At 42.6% G+C, this 17,474-nt stretch overlaps 2 protein-coding genes across 2 annotated transcripts; one reads left to right on the forward strand and one right to left on the reverse strand.

Annotated features, from left to right (window-relative positions):
* Positions 1-2,573: 2,573 nt before the first annotated feature.
* yipf2 (Yip1 domain family, member 2) lies at positions 2,574-11,452 on the reverse strand. Its single transcript, XM_078269024.1, has 9 exons — positions 11,178-11,452; positions 10,890-10,955; positions 8,225-8,385; positions 7,267-7,347; positions 7,014-7,101; positions 6,520-6,636; positions 6,263-6,429; positions 4,822-5,004; positions 2,574-4,515 (listed from the first exon to the last, which is right to left on the reverse strand). Exons 2-9 carry the CDS (start codon positions 10,918-10,920, stop codon positions 4,426-4,428), a joined length of 918 nt encoding a protein of 305 aa, XP_078125150.1. The 5' UTR covers positions 10,921-10,955; positions 11,178-11,452; the 3' UTR covers positions 2,574-4,425.
* Positions 11,453-11,799: 347 nt separating this feature from the next.
* timm29 (translocase of inner mitochondrial membrane 29) lies at positions 11,800-16,522 on the forward strand. The gene is made up of 2 exons (XM_078269025.1): positions 11,800-12,012; positions 15,529-16,522. Exons 1-2 carry the CDS (start codon positions 11,907-11,909, stop codon positions 16,203-16,205), a joined length of 783 nt encoding a protein of 260 aa, XP_078125151.1. The 5' UTR covers positions 11,800-11,906; the 3' UTR covers positions 16,206-16,522.
* Positions 16,523-17,474: the final 952 nt, after the last annotated feature.

The following is a 17,474-nucleotide window of genomic DNA, read 5'->3' on the forward strand; positions in this document are numbered from 1 at the left end:
AATGCTGTGTGGACTAGCCAGACCCTCCTCCGCAGCGTTGTAGAGGAAGGTCTGGCAATATGAGACTAGAGTCAGAGTCAGCTGGCCGGTCAATTTTTTAAATATACCCATTAGAGTAAACTCAACTCGTCAAATACTGACGCTTGGTCGGTGGCCCTCAGCATTCAGATGCTGACTCACAACACATGAGCCCCCCAACAATCTTTTCCTAATCCTAAATAAGTTGTATTATAACTTTTAAAACGGTGGAGACGATGGATGTGAACATGCTGACACATTTTGTCTGTGGCTCTGTGGTTGAACTTCTATGTAAAATTGAAACTTCAGCTCAATTTCTTTTCTCAGCACCGTGTGACAGTTAGTTGCGGTAGAACAGTAGAGCAGGCCAGAGCCGTGCAGAGACCTCTGAAGGGGCAGGTGCCCAAATATAAAGAACACATTACCATATGCATAAAATCTGAGTCCACAACAAGCCCCACCGATCGGCCCCAAAATGTTGGCATTTGCAGGATGGCTCGCCATCTGTCGTGGCCAACGAATGTTTTTGGTGAGCCGTATACGATGGAGAATTGGCCAGTCGCAAGTTTTTCGTCTGTGTCTTTATCTTGCCTGGCATAATAAGCTGCACTGTAAGTTATGGGGCACTTGTAAAGCTTGTATTAACCTTCACAAAAGTGCTTGTTTTGCCACTGACAGGCTCAGATTAATATTCTAAGTGTCTGTCAACATTATGGAAAGGATTTCTAAGGAGGTCAACCTTTCTGTTAAAGGATAAGATCCTTTTTTTAAACATAAAAACGTGCCAATCACGTTCGCTAAACCCACCAGACTCTATGTAAATAAACAATAATTTTAGCATCGTAAAACACACTCAAAGTCAAAGTCGACAGAAACTAAATAAAACTATGAAAAGCCGTTTTAGGCCATCTTTCCTCTTTTCCAACCATCACAACTCTAGTTTTCGTTGAAATAAACACATAGTTTACCAATTTACATGTGAAAATATGTTGGCTCTATACACGCTAAATGTACTGCTTTTTTAAATGGAGTCTGGTGGGTTTAGTGCTAGCGACTTCAGAGCTGTTTCTGGTTAAACAGAAAGTTCTCAAAGAGGTTTTAAAGGTCTATCTCTGTAGGGATCCTTTCCATAATGTTGTCAGACACTTAGAATATTAATCTGAGCCTGTCAGTGGCAAACAACACTTTTGTGAAGGTAAATATACAAGCTGGACAATTGCCCTATTAACTTACATTGTAGTACACGTAGCTTGTTTCGCCGCTGCCGACTGCAGCGATCTCGCTTAATACTGGACCAGTGTCAAAGATTGTTGTTCCCATCAGTCACTTAGACACAAAAACATAGGAAAATCCAGGTTGAAAAAAAACGGTAGTTACCCTTTAAGCGGAATGTTTTATTTTTTATTTTGTTTAAAATCTGCTGAACATCTGCGGCTCACGCTGAAAATAACAGCAACATTTTGTCACATTTAGCTTCAAACAATGTTTAAAAAACTGGTATGAATTTTCGAGGGTCACTTTTTTGCACATTTAAAACAATATTTGTCAACTTAGAGATATTTTATATAGTTAAATCCAAATATTAAATGTTACACCTAAATGTTAAATCTAAATGTTAAATATAATTGTTAAATCTAAATGTTAAATTTAAATGTTAAATCTAAATGTTTCGAGATGCATTTTGAATGTGCATATTAGTTAAATATTTAGTTTCACCCGAAACATTTAGATTTAACATTTAGATTTAACATTTAGATTTAATATTTAGATTTAGTTTTAACATTTATATTTAACATTTAGATTTAGATTTAACATTTAGGTGTAACATTTATTTGAATTTAACCATTTAAAATATCTCTAAGTTGACAAATATTGTTTTAAATGTGCAAAAAAGTGACCCTCGACCATACCAGTTTTTTAAACATTGTTTGAAGCTAAATGTGACAAAATGTTGCTGTTATTTCCAGCGTGAGCCGCTTTAAAAACAGCACCCCATACATGTACTTTCCTTGAGTCTTTTCTTTTCATGCCACTTTCTACTTCTACTCCGCTACATTTCAGAGAGAAATATTGTACTTTTTACTCCACTACATTCATCTGACAGCTTTAGTTACTACTTTACAAATTAAGACTTTTGCACACAAAACACATGTAAGTTTTATTATAAATTAAACAAGTCCAGCTGAAGTGATTAGCAGATTAAACACTTAGTTGATTGACAGAACAGTTTGGATCGTTTCCAGTTTCTAAAATGTGAGGATTTTTCGGCATTGAGTACTTTTACTTTTAATACTTTAAATACATTTTCCTGATGATACCACTTACATACTTTTACTCAAGTAACATTTTCAATGCAGGACTTTTACTTGTAACAGAGTATTTCTACAGTGTGGCATTAGCTACTTTTACTTAAGTAAAGGATCTGAATACTTCTCCCACCGCTGTAGGTAACCAAATAAAGTGCCTGACATCATACTGGAAATACCATGGAGCCGTGGCATGCGATGTCATCGATAACAGTGACCGTAGTCATTCAATAACGATGAGACACGGGATGAAGCACTCTTAACTTTATTAACAAAAATCCCTAAACAGCATTACAGTAGGGAATAAATAGTTCTGAAGACATAAACCTATTTCTCAATTTACAATAACTCCTAAATGCAATCAAAGCAACTGGAGTCATTTTGTGTTTCTTACAGGCAGGAGTGGTGTCATCAGCAGGAGCCCGTCTCCAGTCTGTTCATTACAGTCTATGATTGAAACGCATTCATAACCCCGCACTACCGTCTGGAATGGCTTCCTTCCTGTAGTAGGCTAATTGATTAATAGAAGACATGTCAGTTATCAAGCACTGAGACTTAGGGGTCTTCAGTCTCTCTATGCGGCTGTGCAACTGAGCTGTTAACTTCAGCATACTAACAATGCTAACATGCTGACAGTTTAGTAGTAGTGCTTAGTGATGTAGGTACTATGTTCATCTTGGCTGCGCATGTTCACATGCTAACATTTGCTAATTAGCATTGAACACAAAGTACAGCTGAAGCTCGTATGTCATTCCTTATTTAGTCAGAAACCAAAAGTATTTATGACAGCTCTTGACTGATTACATGGGAAAACATGTTCTTACACTTTCGGCAACACAATTTAAGGTAGATGCTAGATTGGATCTGCTGGAAGTGTCAACATGGTTAGGTTTAGGTTAGTCTATATCCACAACGTTCCACTTCCAGGATTGCTCCGTTGCCGCCGGAAAATCAGCCGGATGTCCCTCATAGCTAGCTAGACTATCTGTCCAATTTTTTTGTTCCACAACTAAAACAACTTTTGAACGTACACGTGTTGACAAGTTCCTTCCCAAGGCTATTTTGCAGCTGCACCGTCCTGCGCTTAGCACCACCCAAGATGACTGTGATTGGTTTAAAGAAATGACAGTAAACCAGAGCACGTTTTTCTCCCATCCAGAAAATGCTGTGTGGACTAGCCAGACCCTCCTCTGCAGCGCTGTGGAGGAAGGTCTGGCAATGCGAGACTAGGTTTAAGTATATGGTTAGGGTAAGAATCCAAGGCTAAGCCAATTGGAGGCAAAATAAGGCGGGCCACAAGGCACATCCTTTTATGTCGACGCGGATCTGATCTAGCATATACCCAAATGGGATGGCAATTGGCCCGTTTTATGGAATGCATTTTGACATGTCACAAAGCCGTTCAAACAAACTATGTAAAGTCCCGTTTAAGACAGTTTTTTTCCATTCCATTATGAACTAAACAATAACATAATCATCAGCTTCTTTTAAGCAAAAAATAATCATGGCGGCAGCCCCTAGTTTTACTGTCCTCACAAATGTAAGTTTAAACAACTTCAGAGAGGGGTGCACAATTTCACAAACTGCTTTGTCATCACTTTCTTGGATAAGCACCTTTTGTTGCAAACAAATAATGAATTTATTTTTATTAAGAAGTACTGACGTGATGCCACAGCCTGGTGTAACTCTTTTCTCTAAGCGTTGTCCATCTGATACCTCGAAAGAAGGAATGATCGGTAGCAGTTTGTTTTAGGATTGTATTTAGTTTAGAAGTGATGAGTGTGTCTCTTTTAAACTCGTGTTTGAATCTTCAGCGTTAAGGAAGCCATGCTAGACTGATACGATGCACCACTTCCTGAAACATCACAGTAGAAATGTACAATTATTGCAGTGCTAGTTCAGCACACACACACACACACACACACACACACACACACACACACACACACACACACACACACACACACTTGAATAGATGACACAATGGCAATAATCAACATTGCCTAAACCCGCCCACCTGTCTATACATGGTTTAATATCTGCATGTGATTCCTAACACAACAGAGACATCCTTCATTTCCTCTCTCCTCCTTCCTATTGGTCAGTGGGCTTTGGTGGCCATTGTTATGGGAACTGGGTAGGTTGTAGGGGCCGTTGTCGGTACGTGGACCGCTGTCTGGAAGAAGTACATCTGAAAGAAAAGAGAAAACGTGTACTAGTCCGTCAAGGTTTAATGTATACAACTGATTAGGGCTGGATCCGGATATGTGAATATTCGTTCAATGGTCAGGTATTCGATTTTCAATTTTGGTGGGCAATCATGCAACGTTAACCAGCGGCTATCAGACTCGTCAGTTGTGGCGTGCGAGTCCCGTAAAATTTAAGTAAAAAGGTTGTTAAAAAAATATATATATAAAGTTTAATAATAGGCAACGTTTCGGTACAGTTGGTACAGCCTACCAACTATTACGAGGGCCAATCCAAGGAGCTCACTAACCTTACAGCCGACAGCCAGCAGCGTGTGCAAAACCACGATGGTCACAACTGTCGCCACCGCCATCACCTTGGTGTCCTCGCGGACAACAGGCCAGAAGGTGAGGACCAGGACAGAGCCGGAGATCACCATGGCAACCACGATCAGTGTCCAGCGCAACCACTCAAATGGAATGATCCATAGAACCTGGAGATGACAGGGTTACATGTTGTCCACTGACTATGTTTACGTGCACATATTATTACAGTTTTTGCCCTTAAAGACGATATTCCGACTAAGCTGTTTACATGGCTAATGAAAATGAATATTCCCGTTTACATGCAGCCGTGCAAAGTAGGATTTTTTCAAAGTTTTCCACCGGTGGCGAACTTGTTAGACCGTGGCGAACACAGCCTCCCTCTTTCATTCCTTCAACCGCCTTCTTGAAAACGTCGGCGCAAAAACCTGTTGATATCCAAGTCTTTCATAATGTTTAAAAGTAGGTGCGTTTCTTCATCCAACCAGAAATATGGGCTTTTCTTTTGGGCATGCATCTCTACCGCAGCCTTGCAAATTGTTGGCTGCTTGGTTTGTGTACAACAACCGTAGCAACGCACAGAGCTAACTGTAAACAGGCAAGAGGCTGTAAACTGTCACAAACTACGGTAAAAGCCCTGATTGAGAGGCATATTCCGAATGTGCTGTTTACATGGCCAAAGAATGATTCTAAAACCAGAATAATACGGAGCCTGGGACCTAGGACCTAAGCCCCGGACGCAGCAATGGTTCCCTTGCAAAATAGATAGAGATAGCAAAGGGGGAAGGACATGTGGCGCAGGATGTCAGGCTTTATCCCAGCAATGTACATCTGTTGAGCCAGACTAGGGTTAGGTTAACCCATCTCTATAAGGTACGCGTGTACTGTTCTTGGGCTTTCGATCACATGAAATGATCTATATCAGCAGGTGGAGTTTTTTTTCCCCCAGTCGTCATGGAATTGTAGATGTTCAAATTTCAACTTTTCTGAGCAGTTAATGGGCTTCTTCCTGTTCTTCCATATGCTGATCCAGGATCGCTCTGTAGCTGCCGGAAATTCCGCCGGATGTCCGTTACCCCTCCGCTTCTTTGTGTTGGGATTTTAAACTCCGGTGGATTTCTGAGGACTATGGTTAACTGCTCCTCAGATCTCTGCAGGGTAAATCCAGACAGCTAGCTAGACTATCGGTCCAATCTGAGTTTTTGAAAACTACTTTTGAACGTACACCAAAACAAGTTCCTTTGCAAGGCTATTTTGCAGAGGCACCGTGCGGAGCTTAGCGCCGCCCATGACGATTGTGACTGGTTTAAAGAAATGCCAATAAACCAGAGCACATTTCTCTCCCATCCCGGAATGCTGTGTGGACTAACTAGACCCTCCTCTGGCAAAGCGAGACCATTGTGACCCTGACATGCACGATGGACTCACCGAGGTGGGGATATAGATGGAGAGGGAGTATCCGTAGACACACACCGTCTCCAGGAAGGAATAGCCTCCGATCTGCCTCTCAGCCCCTTGCCGCCAGGTCAGGAAACCCCAGACGCCAATCGGCACCAGCCAGGCGTACAAGAAGATCACTACCGCAGCTATGGTCACTGTTGTTAGCAGAAAGCAGACTCAGCATGACTCGGTAAAACTGAGACAAAGTGTTTTCCAGTTGATCAAAGAGCCTGTGGAGGACTGACCTCTGTGGAACTGTGGTCTGTAGTGGTACGAGGGGTTTCCCAGCTCGCTGAGGAAGGTGGACAAGTTCCCGCTGATCGCTACCGAGAACACCAGAGTCACACAGATCCAGAATGGACCTGAGAGAGAGAGAGAGAGAGAGAGAGAGAGAGAGAGAGAGAGAGAGAGAGAGAGAGACACACACTTTGACTGACTGCTTTGATTACCTAACTTAAATTAAAAACGCTAATTGGTTTGAGTTATTTTTTAAGAAAAATTCTCCGGGTCTGCATCTCCGTAGCCGCTGCAGACCCGGCGTGTAGTTCCATTTTTTTGAGGCGATGCACGTCAACTAGTGCAGCCTACGACTCAGCTACACACGCCACAACACACAACTATAAATCTAGCTTTAATAGCACATAAACCATCTGAACAGGGGCTCTTTAAATCTAGAGAAAATGAAGAATACTAAAAGAGAATGTATAATAGAATACACTGAAGATCTCAATTGGCTTACCATACAGATCTGGGTTACTCCTAAGGTGGTGTTTGACAAAGTTTCTTCCAGGTAATGGCATCACTGAGCCCTTAACTCTGTCCAGAACCTGCATCACATGATCAAGCAAAAGAACAGACTAAAAGTCAATGTCATGATCAAATACGTACATGTATTTCTCTGAGCTTGGTTTATCATAAAGAATCTCTTGTATCCGTTGGTCAGTAACAACTGCAGCTGTATAAAGAGTGTAGTTGTAGTGAGGGGCTCGTACCTGCACTGTGTCCACGTTGAAGAAGGACTGATAGTACTCAAAGGTCCAGAAGCCACCACTTGGCTTCTGTCCTCCTAATAGCTGGACACACACACACACACACACAAATTATTTAGACAATACAACATTTACAGATATCACAGTCTGCCACGATACCATTTCAATTAGGTTCATTTCAGGGCCCTGCCACCCATACAGTGACGATACATGAGATCATTCTATCATTCTTCACTGTGTTAGATCACTCTAACACAGTCAGTTACATTTATTTAAAAAAAAAAAGCAACTAAAACATGATTTGACCGTTTCATTACTAAGCTCTTCCAGACATTTAAGTTAAAAACAAACCGCTCTTTTTAATAAAAAGAATAAAAATGGGAAAGTGGGAATTTCAAAATAAAGGCACATCTTAAAGATGACGACATGTATTGACATTTTCAAGTTGTATCGATAATATTGGATCTTTAAGGATTTAATTGATTCATTGATCTAGATCGATGTATCGTTACTAGGGCTGGGTACCCAATTCGATACTTTTTAGGCACCGACCGAATTGCCTCTATAGTATTGAGTATCAAAAAATGCCTCGTTATTCAATAGCCAATTTCAATACCTAAGGAGTAAATCTCATCAGTGTCAGTCAGCATGCTTCTACCAAGATCTCATATGGTTTGTGATTGGCTGTCTAACGTTACACATCGTAGAGGCACGCAGTAAAAACGCTAAGTTACACAGAGAGACGGGGCTCACGGAGTAGGAGCTACAAAATATATTAAAACATTTGTGTAATTTTGTAATTATTTTTTTTTGTTGTATAAAATTGGTATCGAAAAAAAAGGACTGTTTAGGAACCGGTATCGAAGTCACGGTATTGGTATCGAAAAAGTTTGAACGATACCCCAGCCCTAATCGTTACACCCCTAGGTGACATACACGTCAACACAGATACTTAACTCACCTCTGAACTCTCCTCCCGGCCCTCCTCATCCTCTGAGAGGTCTAGTTTCACATCCTCCCCTCCTACTGTTGCTGCTGCTGGAGTGCTGGTGTTTGAGGCAGACATACTGAGCGTGGAGGCCCCCGGGTCTGCAGACAACAGCTCTGCTGCTTCCTCAAACTCTGCACACATGCATCAACAAACACAGGCAGTTAGTAATAGTGGTGATGCTACGACGGGCCCAGACTTCAGGGGACCAGGGGGCTGTATTACAGAAACTTCTTAACTTGCAGATCCTATCTTAATTGTTTGGTAACCACGGTACTGTAATTAGGGTTAGGACCTGGTTTAGGAGAAAAGCCATTACAGATCAACCGTTCCTAAGCCACCACCGGTTTGCTTTTTTGGCACTTCAGACATAAGAGCTGCCTTCCTCTTTCAGTGTCTTTTTTTCGACGAGGGCCCGGCTGGGGCCAGTCCCAGACTGATGGCAGCATTAACGTAGAGCCCAATTCACAATTCCGTCCATTATTTGGTATCACTGAAAAGCCGCCCCACTGTAACTGTAGTTTAAATAACATCTTAAAATACATTTACATTTTACCCCCAATGGCTTAAGCCTGGTGGGGGGCAACTTAGGCCCGGTGGGCCGCCAGGCTTGCAATACACTGGGGAAAACCCCGTCTTTGTATCCCTTGTCAGTTTGTAACATTCCGTTGGATGCCAGACATTTGTTGGATGCACATCCAGCCTGCCCAGTGGTAACAAGGCATGACGGATCCATGTTCTCATTCCGTTTACGTCAAATTCTGACTCTACCATCTGAATGTCTCAACAGAAATCGAGACTCATCAGACCAGGCGACATTTGTCCAGTCTTCAACTATCCAATTTTGGTGAGCTTGTGCAAATTGTAGCCTCATTTTCCTATTTTTAGTGGAGATGAGTGGTACCCGGTGGGGTCTTACATTACCTTGCGATTGCGTGTGAATTTACGCCATAGCGAGTAGTATGAAAGGGCGAAAATCCACGTAGGAAGGTTGGTCGGGGTGGTGGATGGGTCAAACGCAGGACTTTCACCCAGGAGACCGGGGATCGTGTCCCACGTGTCACATTTCCTTTGTGTCCTGCGTTTCACGTTTCCTAAAGTCAACTGCCGCTTTGTTCTTTTCCTAAACCCAACCCCGGTCTTCTTTTCCTAAACCCTCACCCGCGTGTCACGTTTCCTAAACCCAGCCGTGGCTTTCTTCTTTTCCTAAACCCAACCCGTCTGCTGTATACGGCGCTCAAAATGCATACAGACCACTTGGCATTAGAAAGTGGCGTGTAGTTAACATCCGCTGTATACAGCGTAGACATACACGCGGATAGCTCAGAATGCGTACAGATAACACGGCACTTGGCTTAAGAAAGTGGGCGTTTGTTTACGCAAAGTCATGATGTCATGTTGTGCAGAAGATGTAGTTTACACCCAGCTGTCCTGTCCTGCAGAGATGACCTAAGTGCCCCTAGAGGTCTCTGTATCTGAGGTTTAAATTAAACCTACTGCAGACCGCCCAGGTGCTTCTCATTTCCCTTATGTCATGTCTCCTTGCTCCTCAGGCAATTGATCTTGGGGCACGTTAAATCTCAAAACGGGGTGCACCATTTTGCTACGGTTTCCAGGTTAAACATGTTTCTTCGGAACGGTGTGAAACGTGCGCAACGGGCTTAGAGGTACGTTTTCTCCCGTGTAGTGGCTGTGTCACAGGTGATACCCAATCAGCAGAGACGTGTATGTAAACTCGTAATTAAAAAGTCAGAGCGCTTGCACGCACAACAGGGTGTTCAACGCCCCCCCGTTTCAGTTTAAATAAACGGATGTTTCATGTCCCCTCATCCACTAAAGAATATCTTAGAGATGACTAACACTTACGTGATTTTGTTGACGAAGCGATTAGTTGATTTAATCGACAGATCTGTAAAAAATAAGCTTCTCCACAAACAATCATGGAAAAGCACTGCTTTAAATCCTGTTTTTACCACAGATGTGCTGATAAGTTTCTTCGGTATAAGTTATTCAGCATGAAAAACGATTTAAAAAATGACTATTGCCCCCCCACTAATGCCCCTTTACTGTTAAGAGGAGCAGAACCATCATTAACTGAAGTCTTTGTCCAAAAAACACTCCCTTCTATTGTTATTCTGTTAGTGACTGCATCACCACAGTTTTACACAAGGACTTTTATTTATTTATTACCGTTCACCATCTAGTTTAAATAATGGATCTGTGATAACTGGAGGTCTTGTTTAACAAAGTACCATAAAATATCATTCATCATTAACCTATATCATGGAATATATACAATCCAAATATAGTCTGTAGTAGGGCTTTGGTTTACAAACGCATCGTTATTATTTCCATTCAGTCACACTGTCCACAATCCTTGTACACCTGGTAAAAACTATATTTTGATTTAAGATATATTTACATTTCATAACATAAATACATCATTTTCACTTTGCCTGAAAAAAAAAGGCCCAAAACATTTAGCTTAAAAACCCTTAACCATGCATCTATCAGTCTAGGAATGACAGACTGAGACATGGAAGGGAATGGAGGGAAGGACAAAGCAAAGCCGGGCAGATGGAGAATTACAACAGACAAACACTGCAGCAGAGTGGTTCATTTAAATGACAGTCTTTACCTTGGAATTGTAGATCATTAGGACTAGCCATTGCTTCAGTGATCAAACAGCAACCTCATGCAAGACCTAGGAGAAGACGAACACATGTTCACATACCTGCAGGCTGCTGGGTAGACCTTACTGATTGATAGGCCATCTCTTTACAGATCAAACAGCAACAGCAATCACCTATCAAGTTCTTTTACGTATACACTTCAATGTTCAGTGATCCCAAAAGTCCCCAAGACATGTCACCATTCTGCCCTTAACTTTGTACTCTGAGTAGTGACCAGCAAAGCTTAAACCAACCTGTCCGCAGCAGGATGTCCCTGGTGGTGATTAGGATGATGATGGCGTATCAGACACAAAGCTGTGACAGCTAACACCAGCTAAGCTAACGTTAGGCTATGTTCACACAAGCACTCATGTTTCTCATTTGTTTGAAGATACGAATGTTAGCTAACGTAAGAATATGACACAGTCCATATAGGTTTAAAAAAACTACTAGTCATACACTGCTAACGCCAGTCTTTCATAAGGAGCGCAACTGCTGTCTGTAAATGGTAGAACGTAGTTCCGGGACACGTCACCACGTAAACAAAGCAGTCACGTGAACCAACTTCGCCTTCTTTTTTTAAAGGTTAGTGTAAAAACACACACACACACACACACACACACACACACACACACACACACACACACACACACACAAACAAACACAAAGACACACAAACACACACAAAGATGAGGAAATGTAAATGCGTAAAAATGTGTAATGCGATACATTGGATGAATTTATAAAATATATATTTCCACATATGTGCTACCAATTCAGTAATCTGGTTTACCGGATGTACAGTGCGTGGAAAGTGTTCAAGTGACAGCAAGCGGAACGTTTGTTTTGTTTGTTTTCTGTCGGAAGATTAAAAACGATTCACCTTCGGGTGCGCCATTTTGGCTCCATGTGAGCTGTCTTCTTGACAACCAGCATGTTTCTTGTTCGTGAAGGTGACCGCACGAGTGAATAAACCCGTTGAAATGGCTTCGTTGCGTGTAGCGAGGAGGATGTTCTGCGCGGCGGCAGAAACAGCAGCAGCTCCGGTCACAAGCAGCAGATGGGAAAGGCTGAAAAACAGTAAAGCGGGTGAGAAACGGAGGCAGCTAACGTTAGCTAGTGTAGCTAAGGTTACACAGGGGAAACCGCTAACGTTAGTTAGCTTTCGACATTAACATTAGTTTATCCTGCTGCCCAATTCAATGGTCATATGATGTTTGTAGGAGGTAAACAAGATATTTGTATTATTATTGTTGTAGCTTGGTGCTTCCTTTTTAACGTTGCTAGTGTAGTTGTCATGCCATCTGTTTTCATACCACTTAATAACCCCAGCAGTTCATTCAACCTTTATTTAAACTCGAAAGATCATTGAGTATGGAGGATGTATTCATTCATAATTCAAATTGAAAGTCCAAAGAGAAAACGAAGCGAGATCAAATTAAAAATATTATTTTACTACGCTACTAGGAAAAACCATGCCATAATTACATTTTTTAAAAAAGAAAAAGAAAACTGAAAAAGCAAAGTTTCAGATATGAAACTCAAAATAGACTACAGAGAGAGTGTGGTATTTTTACGTCCGTTTCGGGGCGACAGAGGGAAAATATTTCAGTCGACACAGTAAGTGGAACCGAAATTTGCGTTCTAATCCGGTCCGATTCCTACCAGTTGTGTAGGAGCCGGGTTTCGGTACCCAACCCTAATGAACAGTGGCTGCATCTCATAACTCTTATTTGATAGCTCCTCGGCTCGGTCCTCGGCTGAACCAGTGTTGGACACCAGGCTACTGGTTTCCAAACTAACTGGTTTCCGTATATTGCGTTTACCTAACCGCAGCAGTTGTGGCCTGCCTCTTGTTGCTGGCCATTTTCGGATCGCATTTCATATCTACTGCAGCGAATACGATTTGTATAAGTGAGCACTACATCACCGTCACCTACAAAAAAATAAATCCAACAAAATACAGTCATTGCAAGTTTGCGTTGAGCTGGTTTCGATCTGGTTTTTTCACGTCCACAGCTCCACGCTGCGAGCTACTCAAACACTCCTGATTTCTGCTACCAGTGAGGTATTAATAACTACACCACAATCCAGGCAACAGTTTGTTTTGGTTTGGTCTGAGACAATTGGTTACTTTCATAGACTGTATAAAACAGTTAGGCTACTCTTAGAAAATACACGATCATATTTATCCAGATTCTTTTCTCGCGGCTACGGCTTTATTACCACTACATTACAGCCCCCTACAACATTACACATATGACTAATGCATACTTTAAAACAGTGACGATATAACTCGGACAATACTGTCAAAATACACAATTGCTAACACTGAGTCACTTGAGAAGCTAAAACAACTTGTTACCCTGGGCTTAGGCAGTGTTTTTATTTGGTCCACGAGGGGCGCACCTATTCATCCCAGAGAGAAACATGTCGCCTGAGCTCAATAATAAGCTCCTTAAATAATTTAAAATGCGTTGCTTGTGTTGGAGTTTGATTAGAACATCGCTTTGGATAGAATCATTTCATAACCAATCATGCTTGGTTAATTCAGAGCAAAGCTCAAATAACACTGTATTACAACAAGCACATTTTGCAAACACAGAGGTCTGTTTTACTATTCATTTTATATATATATATATGCATGCCTACACAAAATGAAGCTTTACTGTAAATCATTACATCCATGCATTCAGAACTTGTGGTCAGAATATGACCACTTGTATTCGACTTTTCCTGGCTCAGTGGCTCGGCAATTGTGTACGTTTACAGTTTTATCTGAGTTAGATTGTCACTATTTAAAGTTATATATTAGTCATAGGCCTGTGTAGTGTCGTAGGGGGGCCGTGCTGTAGGCTAGTGGTCAATATAACCGTAGCCGCGAGGGAAGAAACGTGATAAATACGTTTGGGTGTCCAGCCTACCAGGTAACCAGTTGTTTCAGATCAACCCAAGACTAACATGTTACCCGGAGGCTGACGTGGTTAATTAATACGGGACTGGAAAGCAGGAGAACCACGAGCCTCGTTGCTCACAGCGTAGAGCGGCTGTTACCGATGATGCGTCGGTAACAGCCGAGACTGAGACTGAGACTGAAAAATTTCTTTTTTGTATGTGGCTGTGATGTAGTGCTCAGTATTCGCCGCAGTAGATCTGGGAAGGTATTTCAAACAGACATTTGTGTGACAGAGGCGGGCGCGCCCAGCATCATGTAAACAAACCCAAACAAAAATACTTCTAATGCAACCCTCAAACCAAGCAAGCAGAGTAAAAGGTTGTGTATACTGTATATGTTAAGTGTTACATTTCCACTGTTTGGCGAAAACACTTTAGAGTACGCTATTTCCGTGATAGGGAAGGGTTTCGAACACAGCTTTAGCCTAGTTCTACTACACTACACAAACTAGTTCTTATGTAGAGATTAGTTGTTACTAAATATCATATATAAATTCAGTGATTTGCCGCAGGGTTGTTCAGTGGTGGGAGTGTCACTGAAACGGCCCATTTGTGTGACGTCCTTTTGTGTTCTTTAACCCCCCAACGTAGCACAAGTATTATATTTCACAGTTACTCTTTTCCGTTTCTAGATCTCGACGCTTCCGACCGCACTTGAAGGCAGCTTCATTTCACGGAGAAAGAGAGAGACTGATCGACGGTGCTTTGTTGTTGCAGGAAACACTCAGCTGATACCCAAACTCCTGGGCAGTTGAGTGAGTGTGTTCGGTGTTTTAAAAACTTTCTTGTGGCAGTGATGGAGGCAGTGATGTTTCCTGTTTACTGTACGGGATACTCACACCGCCTCAAAACTGACAAGTGTGGTTACTAGTTCGCCGGTTACATGATTGGCCACCGCAGCGTGACGTCAGATTCCGTTTCTCCAAATGTTGAGTCGGCCTCAACTTTTCGCCGCAGGCCGCTGCATTTTTTTTTTTTTTTTTCCGTCTTCCCCCCTGTGGCAACCCCCGCTGCGAGCCTAAACACACTAGCCTCATTCAAAATGAATGGAAAGACCTGTGTTTTTTTTTCTGCGACGTCTGAAGGCCCACGCAGGCTGTGTGAATGCAGACTAATGCTGGATTCACACCACACACTGTGGCGGTCCTGATCGAGAGAGAAAAAATGCAGCGGCCTGCGGCGAAAAGGTGAGACAGATTCCACTTTCTGAAAAACGCAATCCGCCGTCACCCTGCGGTGGCCAATCATTTAATTGGTGATCAGACTTGTCTGTCGGTTTTGAGGCGGTGTGAGAGTCCTCCATCGCTGCCACAAGAACGTTTTAACAAACGAAACGCAAACTGCCCAGGAGTTTGTGGATCAGCTGACTGACAAAAGTCTCTCCATCTCTTCTTTTTCTCTTTCCTCGTGAAATTAAGCTGCTTTTAGGTGGGGTCTGAAAGGTTGAGATCTATAAACAGACAGAAAGCGGTAATTGTGAAATATAAAGTCTACTTGTGATACATTGGGGAGTTGAAGAACACAACAGGATGTCACACAAATGGGCTTTTTCAGTGACAGTCCCACACCGCCACTCTGCAGCGAATGCCCGGACCGACCGTTGTGAATGACCGCTAAGTATCCTTTCCTGTGCTGCATCCTTCCCTGTAGGTTCGTGGTGTCGCGGCCTGGTCTCGGACTACAAAGAGGCATGTCGGGAGGTGGTTGTGGGCTCGTGGGAGCGACCGGTCAAAGCCTCAGTGTATGCCGCTCTGCTGGGCGGGGCCTGGGCCTGTTTCTACACAAAACCCGACCGCTCGTCCTTTGACACCACCCTGCTGGAGTTCTCCAACCAGCTGGGCCTGCTGTCACCGTGGATCCGCAACGGGACCTCGGACGGCCACGTGCAGAGTCTAGTGAAGCTTCGCAACGAGGGCCGGCTCCGCCACGCCAGCCTGGGTCTCCTCTCTCTGGTTTACAGCGCCGACTACGACGCAGACGCCACGCTGTACGAAGCCCAGTGCTCCAACCTGTCGGTGCGCTGGAGGGAGCTCCCTCAGCGGATTCTAGATGTGGGCTTCATTGGCCGCTGGTGGGTGCTGGACTCAAAGATGAAGAACTTTGATGTGAACGAGGACGAGTTCAAGAACCTGCCGGCGCACATGCAGGCGACATCGCCACCCGGCGTTCAGGAGGTGGAAAGGAGCGAGAGGCTGCACAAAGAGTCCTGGTTAGCACTGACAATGGAGGAAGAGGAGAAAGAACCTAATGCGGTGGACAGAAAGGAGGAGAGTGTCAGCGAAGAGAGCCAACCGCAAGCACTGAAAGAGGAACAGACTCAAGCGTAAGTGCTGTGTGGCTATTTCACACTGCACAGCAAAAACATGCTGGATAGAGGACCGTACCAGGGTAGTTATTCTCATTTTACATGCAGTGTTGGATTCAACAAACCACTTTTAGCTTCCATTTTCAGCCATGAACTGTCCAAACTGTTTACTGCCACCACAAACGGCCAAGGAAGGAGGAAACATCCACAGCTTTGTTCTCGTCAAAGTAAAAGTAGCCCTTCAGGATCTTTTTTTATTTATTCCCACCTATTTTTTTTGTATTACAAAAAGGTAATGCAAATGATTTATACCATGTGTCAATAAATCTGTCAATCATCTGCATATGTCTTACCATTGTTTTATCTCACTTGTCTCACAACTCCAATAACATAATCATACAGACCTTCAGCTTTTCACTTTAAGGGATTTTAAGATATGAATGTGTGATGCCTATTTGTCCACTTTTTGAGGTACCCACTGTTCCACTGTCCTGACGCAGGATATGCGAGGCAGCCGTCATGCGTCCCCATCGGCGTAGTTAAAACTAAGTAGAAAAGTATTAGTAAGCACATCTCCGGCTTTAAATGTCTGCCTCTAAAAAGGCACCTCTACTCTTTCATTCGGACGTTTACCTCCAATATATTAAATAAACTGAAGTCCATTTGTAGCTGCAGTAGCAATGCAACAATGGCACATTGAGTGTGTTTACATGGGTATTAGTTTTTCGAGTATAATTGGGGTTTTTGAGTATCACAGTTGTGTTTGGGGCATGTAAACATCATATCCTTGTTTCATAAACCTTGATAAGCAAATATAAGTAATTAAAATACAGTACCTACCTACCTACCTACCTACCTGGGCCCTGTTTAAGAAATGTTGTCTCCCTAGGAGAAATTTGTCTTGGGCATTCGAGAGAACACAGGTGACAGCATACAGTCTATAATGTATTCACGCACACACATCATATCTATGTACAAGCTAACTTCAGGTAACATTCAGTAACCCACACATTCTCCGATGTCTCTTGGGTGGAACTACTAAACTGCTAAAAACTAACTGACATTTGAAACGTGACGAGGGGCTCCAACTAGCTACAGCTTCTTTTTTGTGAGGTGTCACAAGCCAAAAAGGCTGAGAGCCACTGGCTGTATTTTATAAGCTCATCATATGTTTATTTAATCTGACAAGTATAATGCTTTCCTTTGAAATGTAGTGGAGTAGAACGTAGCGTAAAATGGAACACTCGAGTAACGTACGAGATTAAACAAATTACTTTATGTGAAGTTTTTG

Source organism: Sander vitreus, chromosome 15 (genome assembly GCF_031162955.1).
Source record: "Sander vitreus isolate 19-12246 chromosome 15, sanVit1, whole genome shotgun sequence".
NCBI classification, from domain to species: Eukaryota; Metazoa; Chordata; class Actinopteri; order Perciformes; family Percidae; genus Sander; species Sander vitreus.

Bases quoted from the DNA above. Each gene is read 5' to 3' on its own strand.
- yipf2 (XM_078269024.1), bottom strand. From the start codon at position 10,920: ATGGCTAGTCCTAATGATCTACAATTCCAAG. The intron at 8,386-10,889 runs GTAAAGACTGTC...GCATGTGTGCAG, and splicing joins TAATGATCTACAATTCCAAG to AGTTTGAGGAAGCAGCAGAG. The intron at 7,102-7,266 runs GTACGAGCCCCT...CATGTGATGCAG, and splicing joins TCAACGTGGACACAGTGCAG to GTTCTGGACAGAGTTAAGGG.
- timm29 (XM_078269025.1), top strand. From the start codon at position 11,907: ATGGCTTCGTTGCGTGTAGCGAGGAGGATGTTCTGCGCGGCGGCAGAA. The intron at 12,013-15,528 runs GTGAGAAACGGA...CCTTCCCTGTAG, and splicing joins GCTGAAAAACAGTAAAGCGG to GTTCGTGGTGTCGCGGCCTG.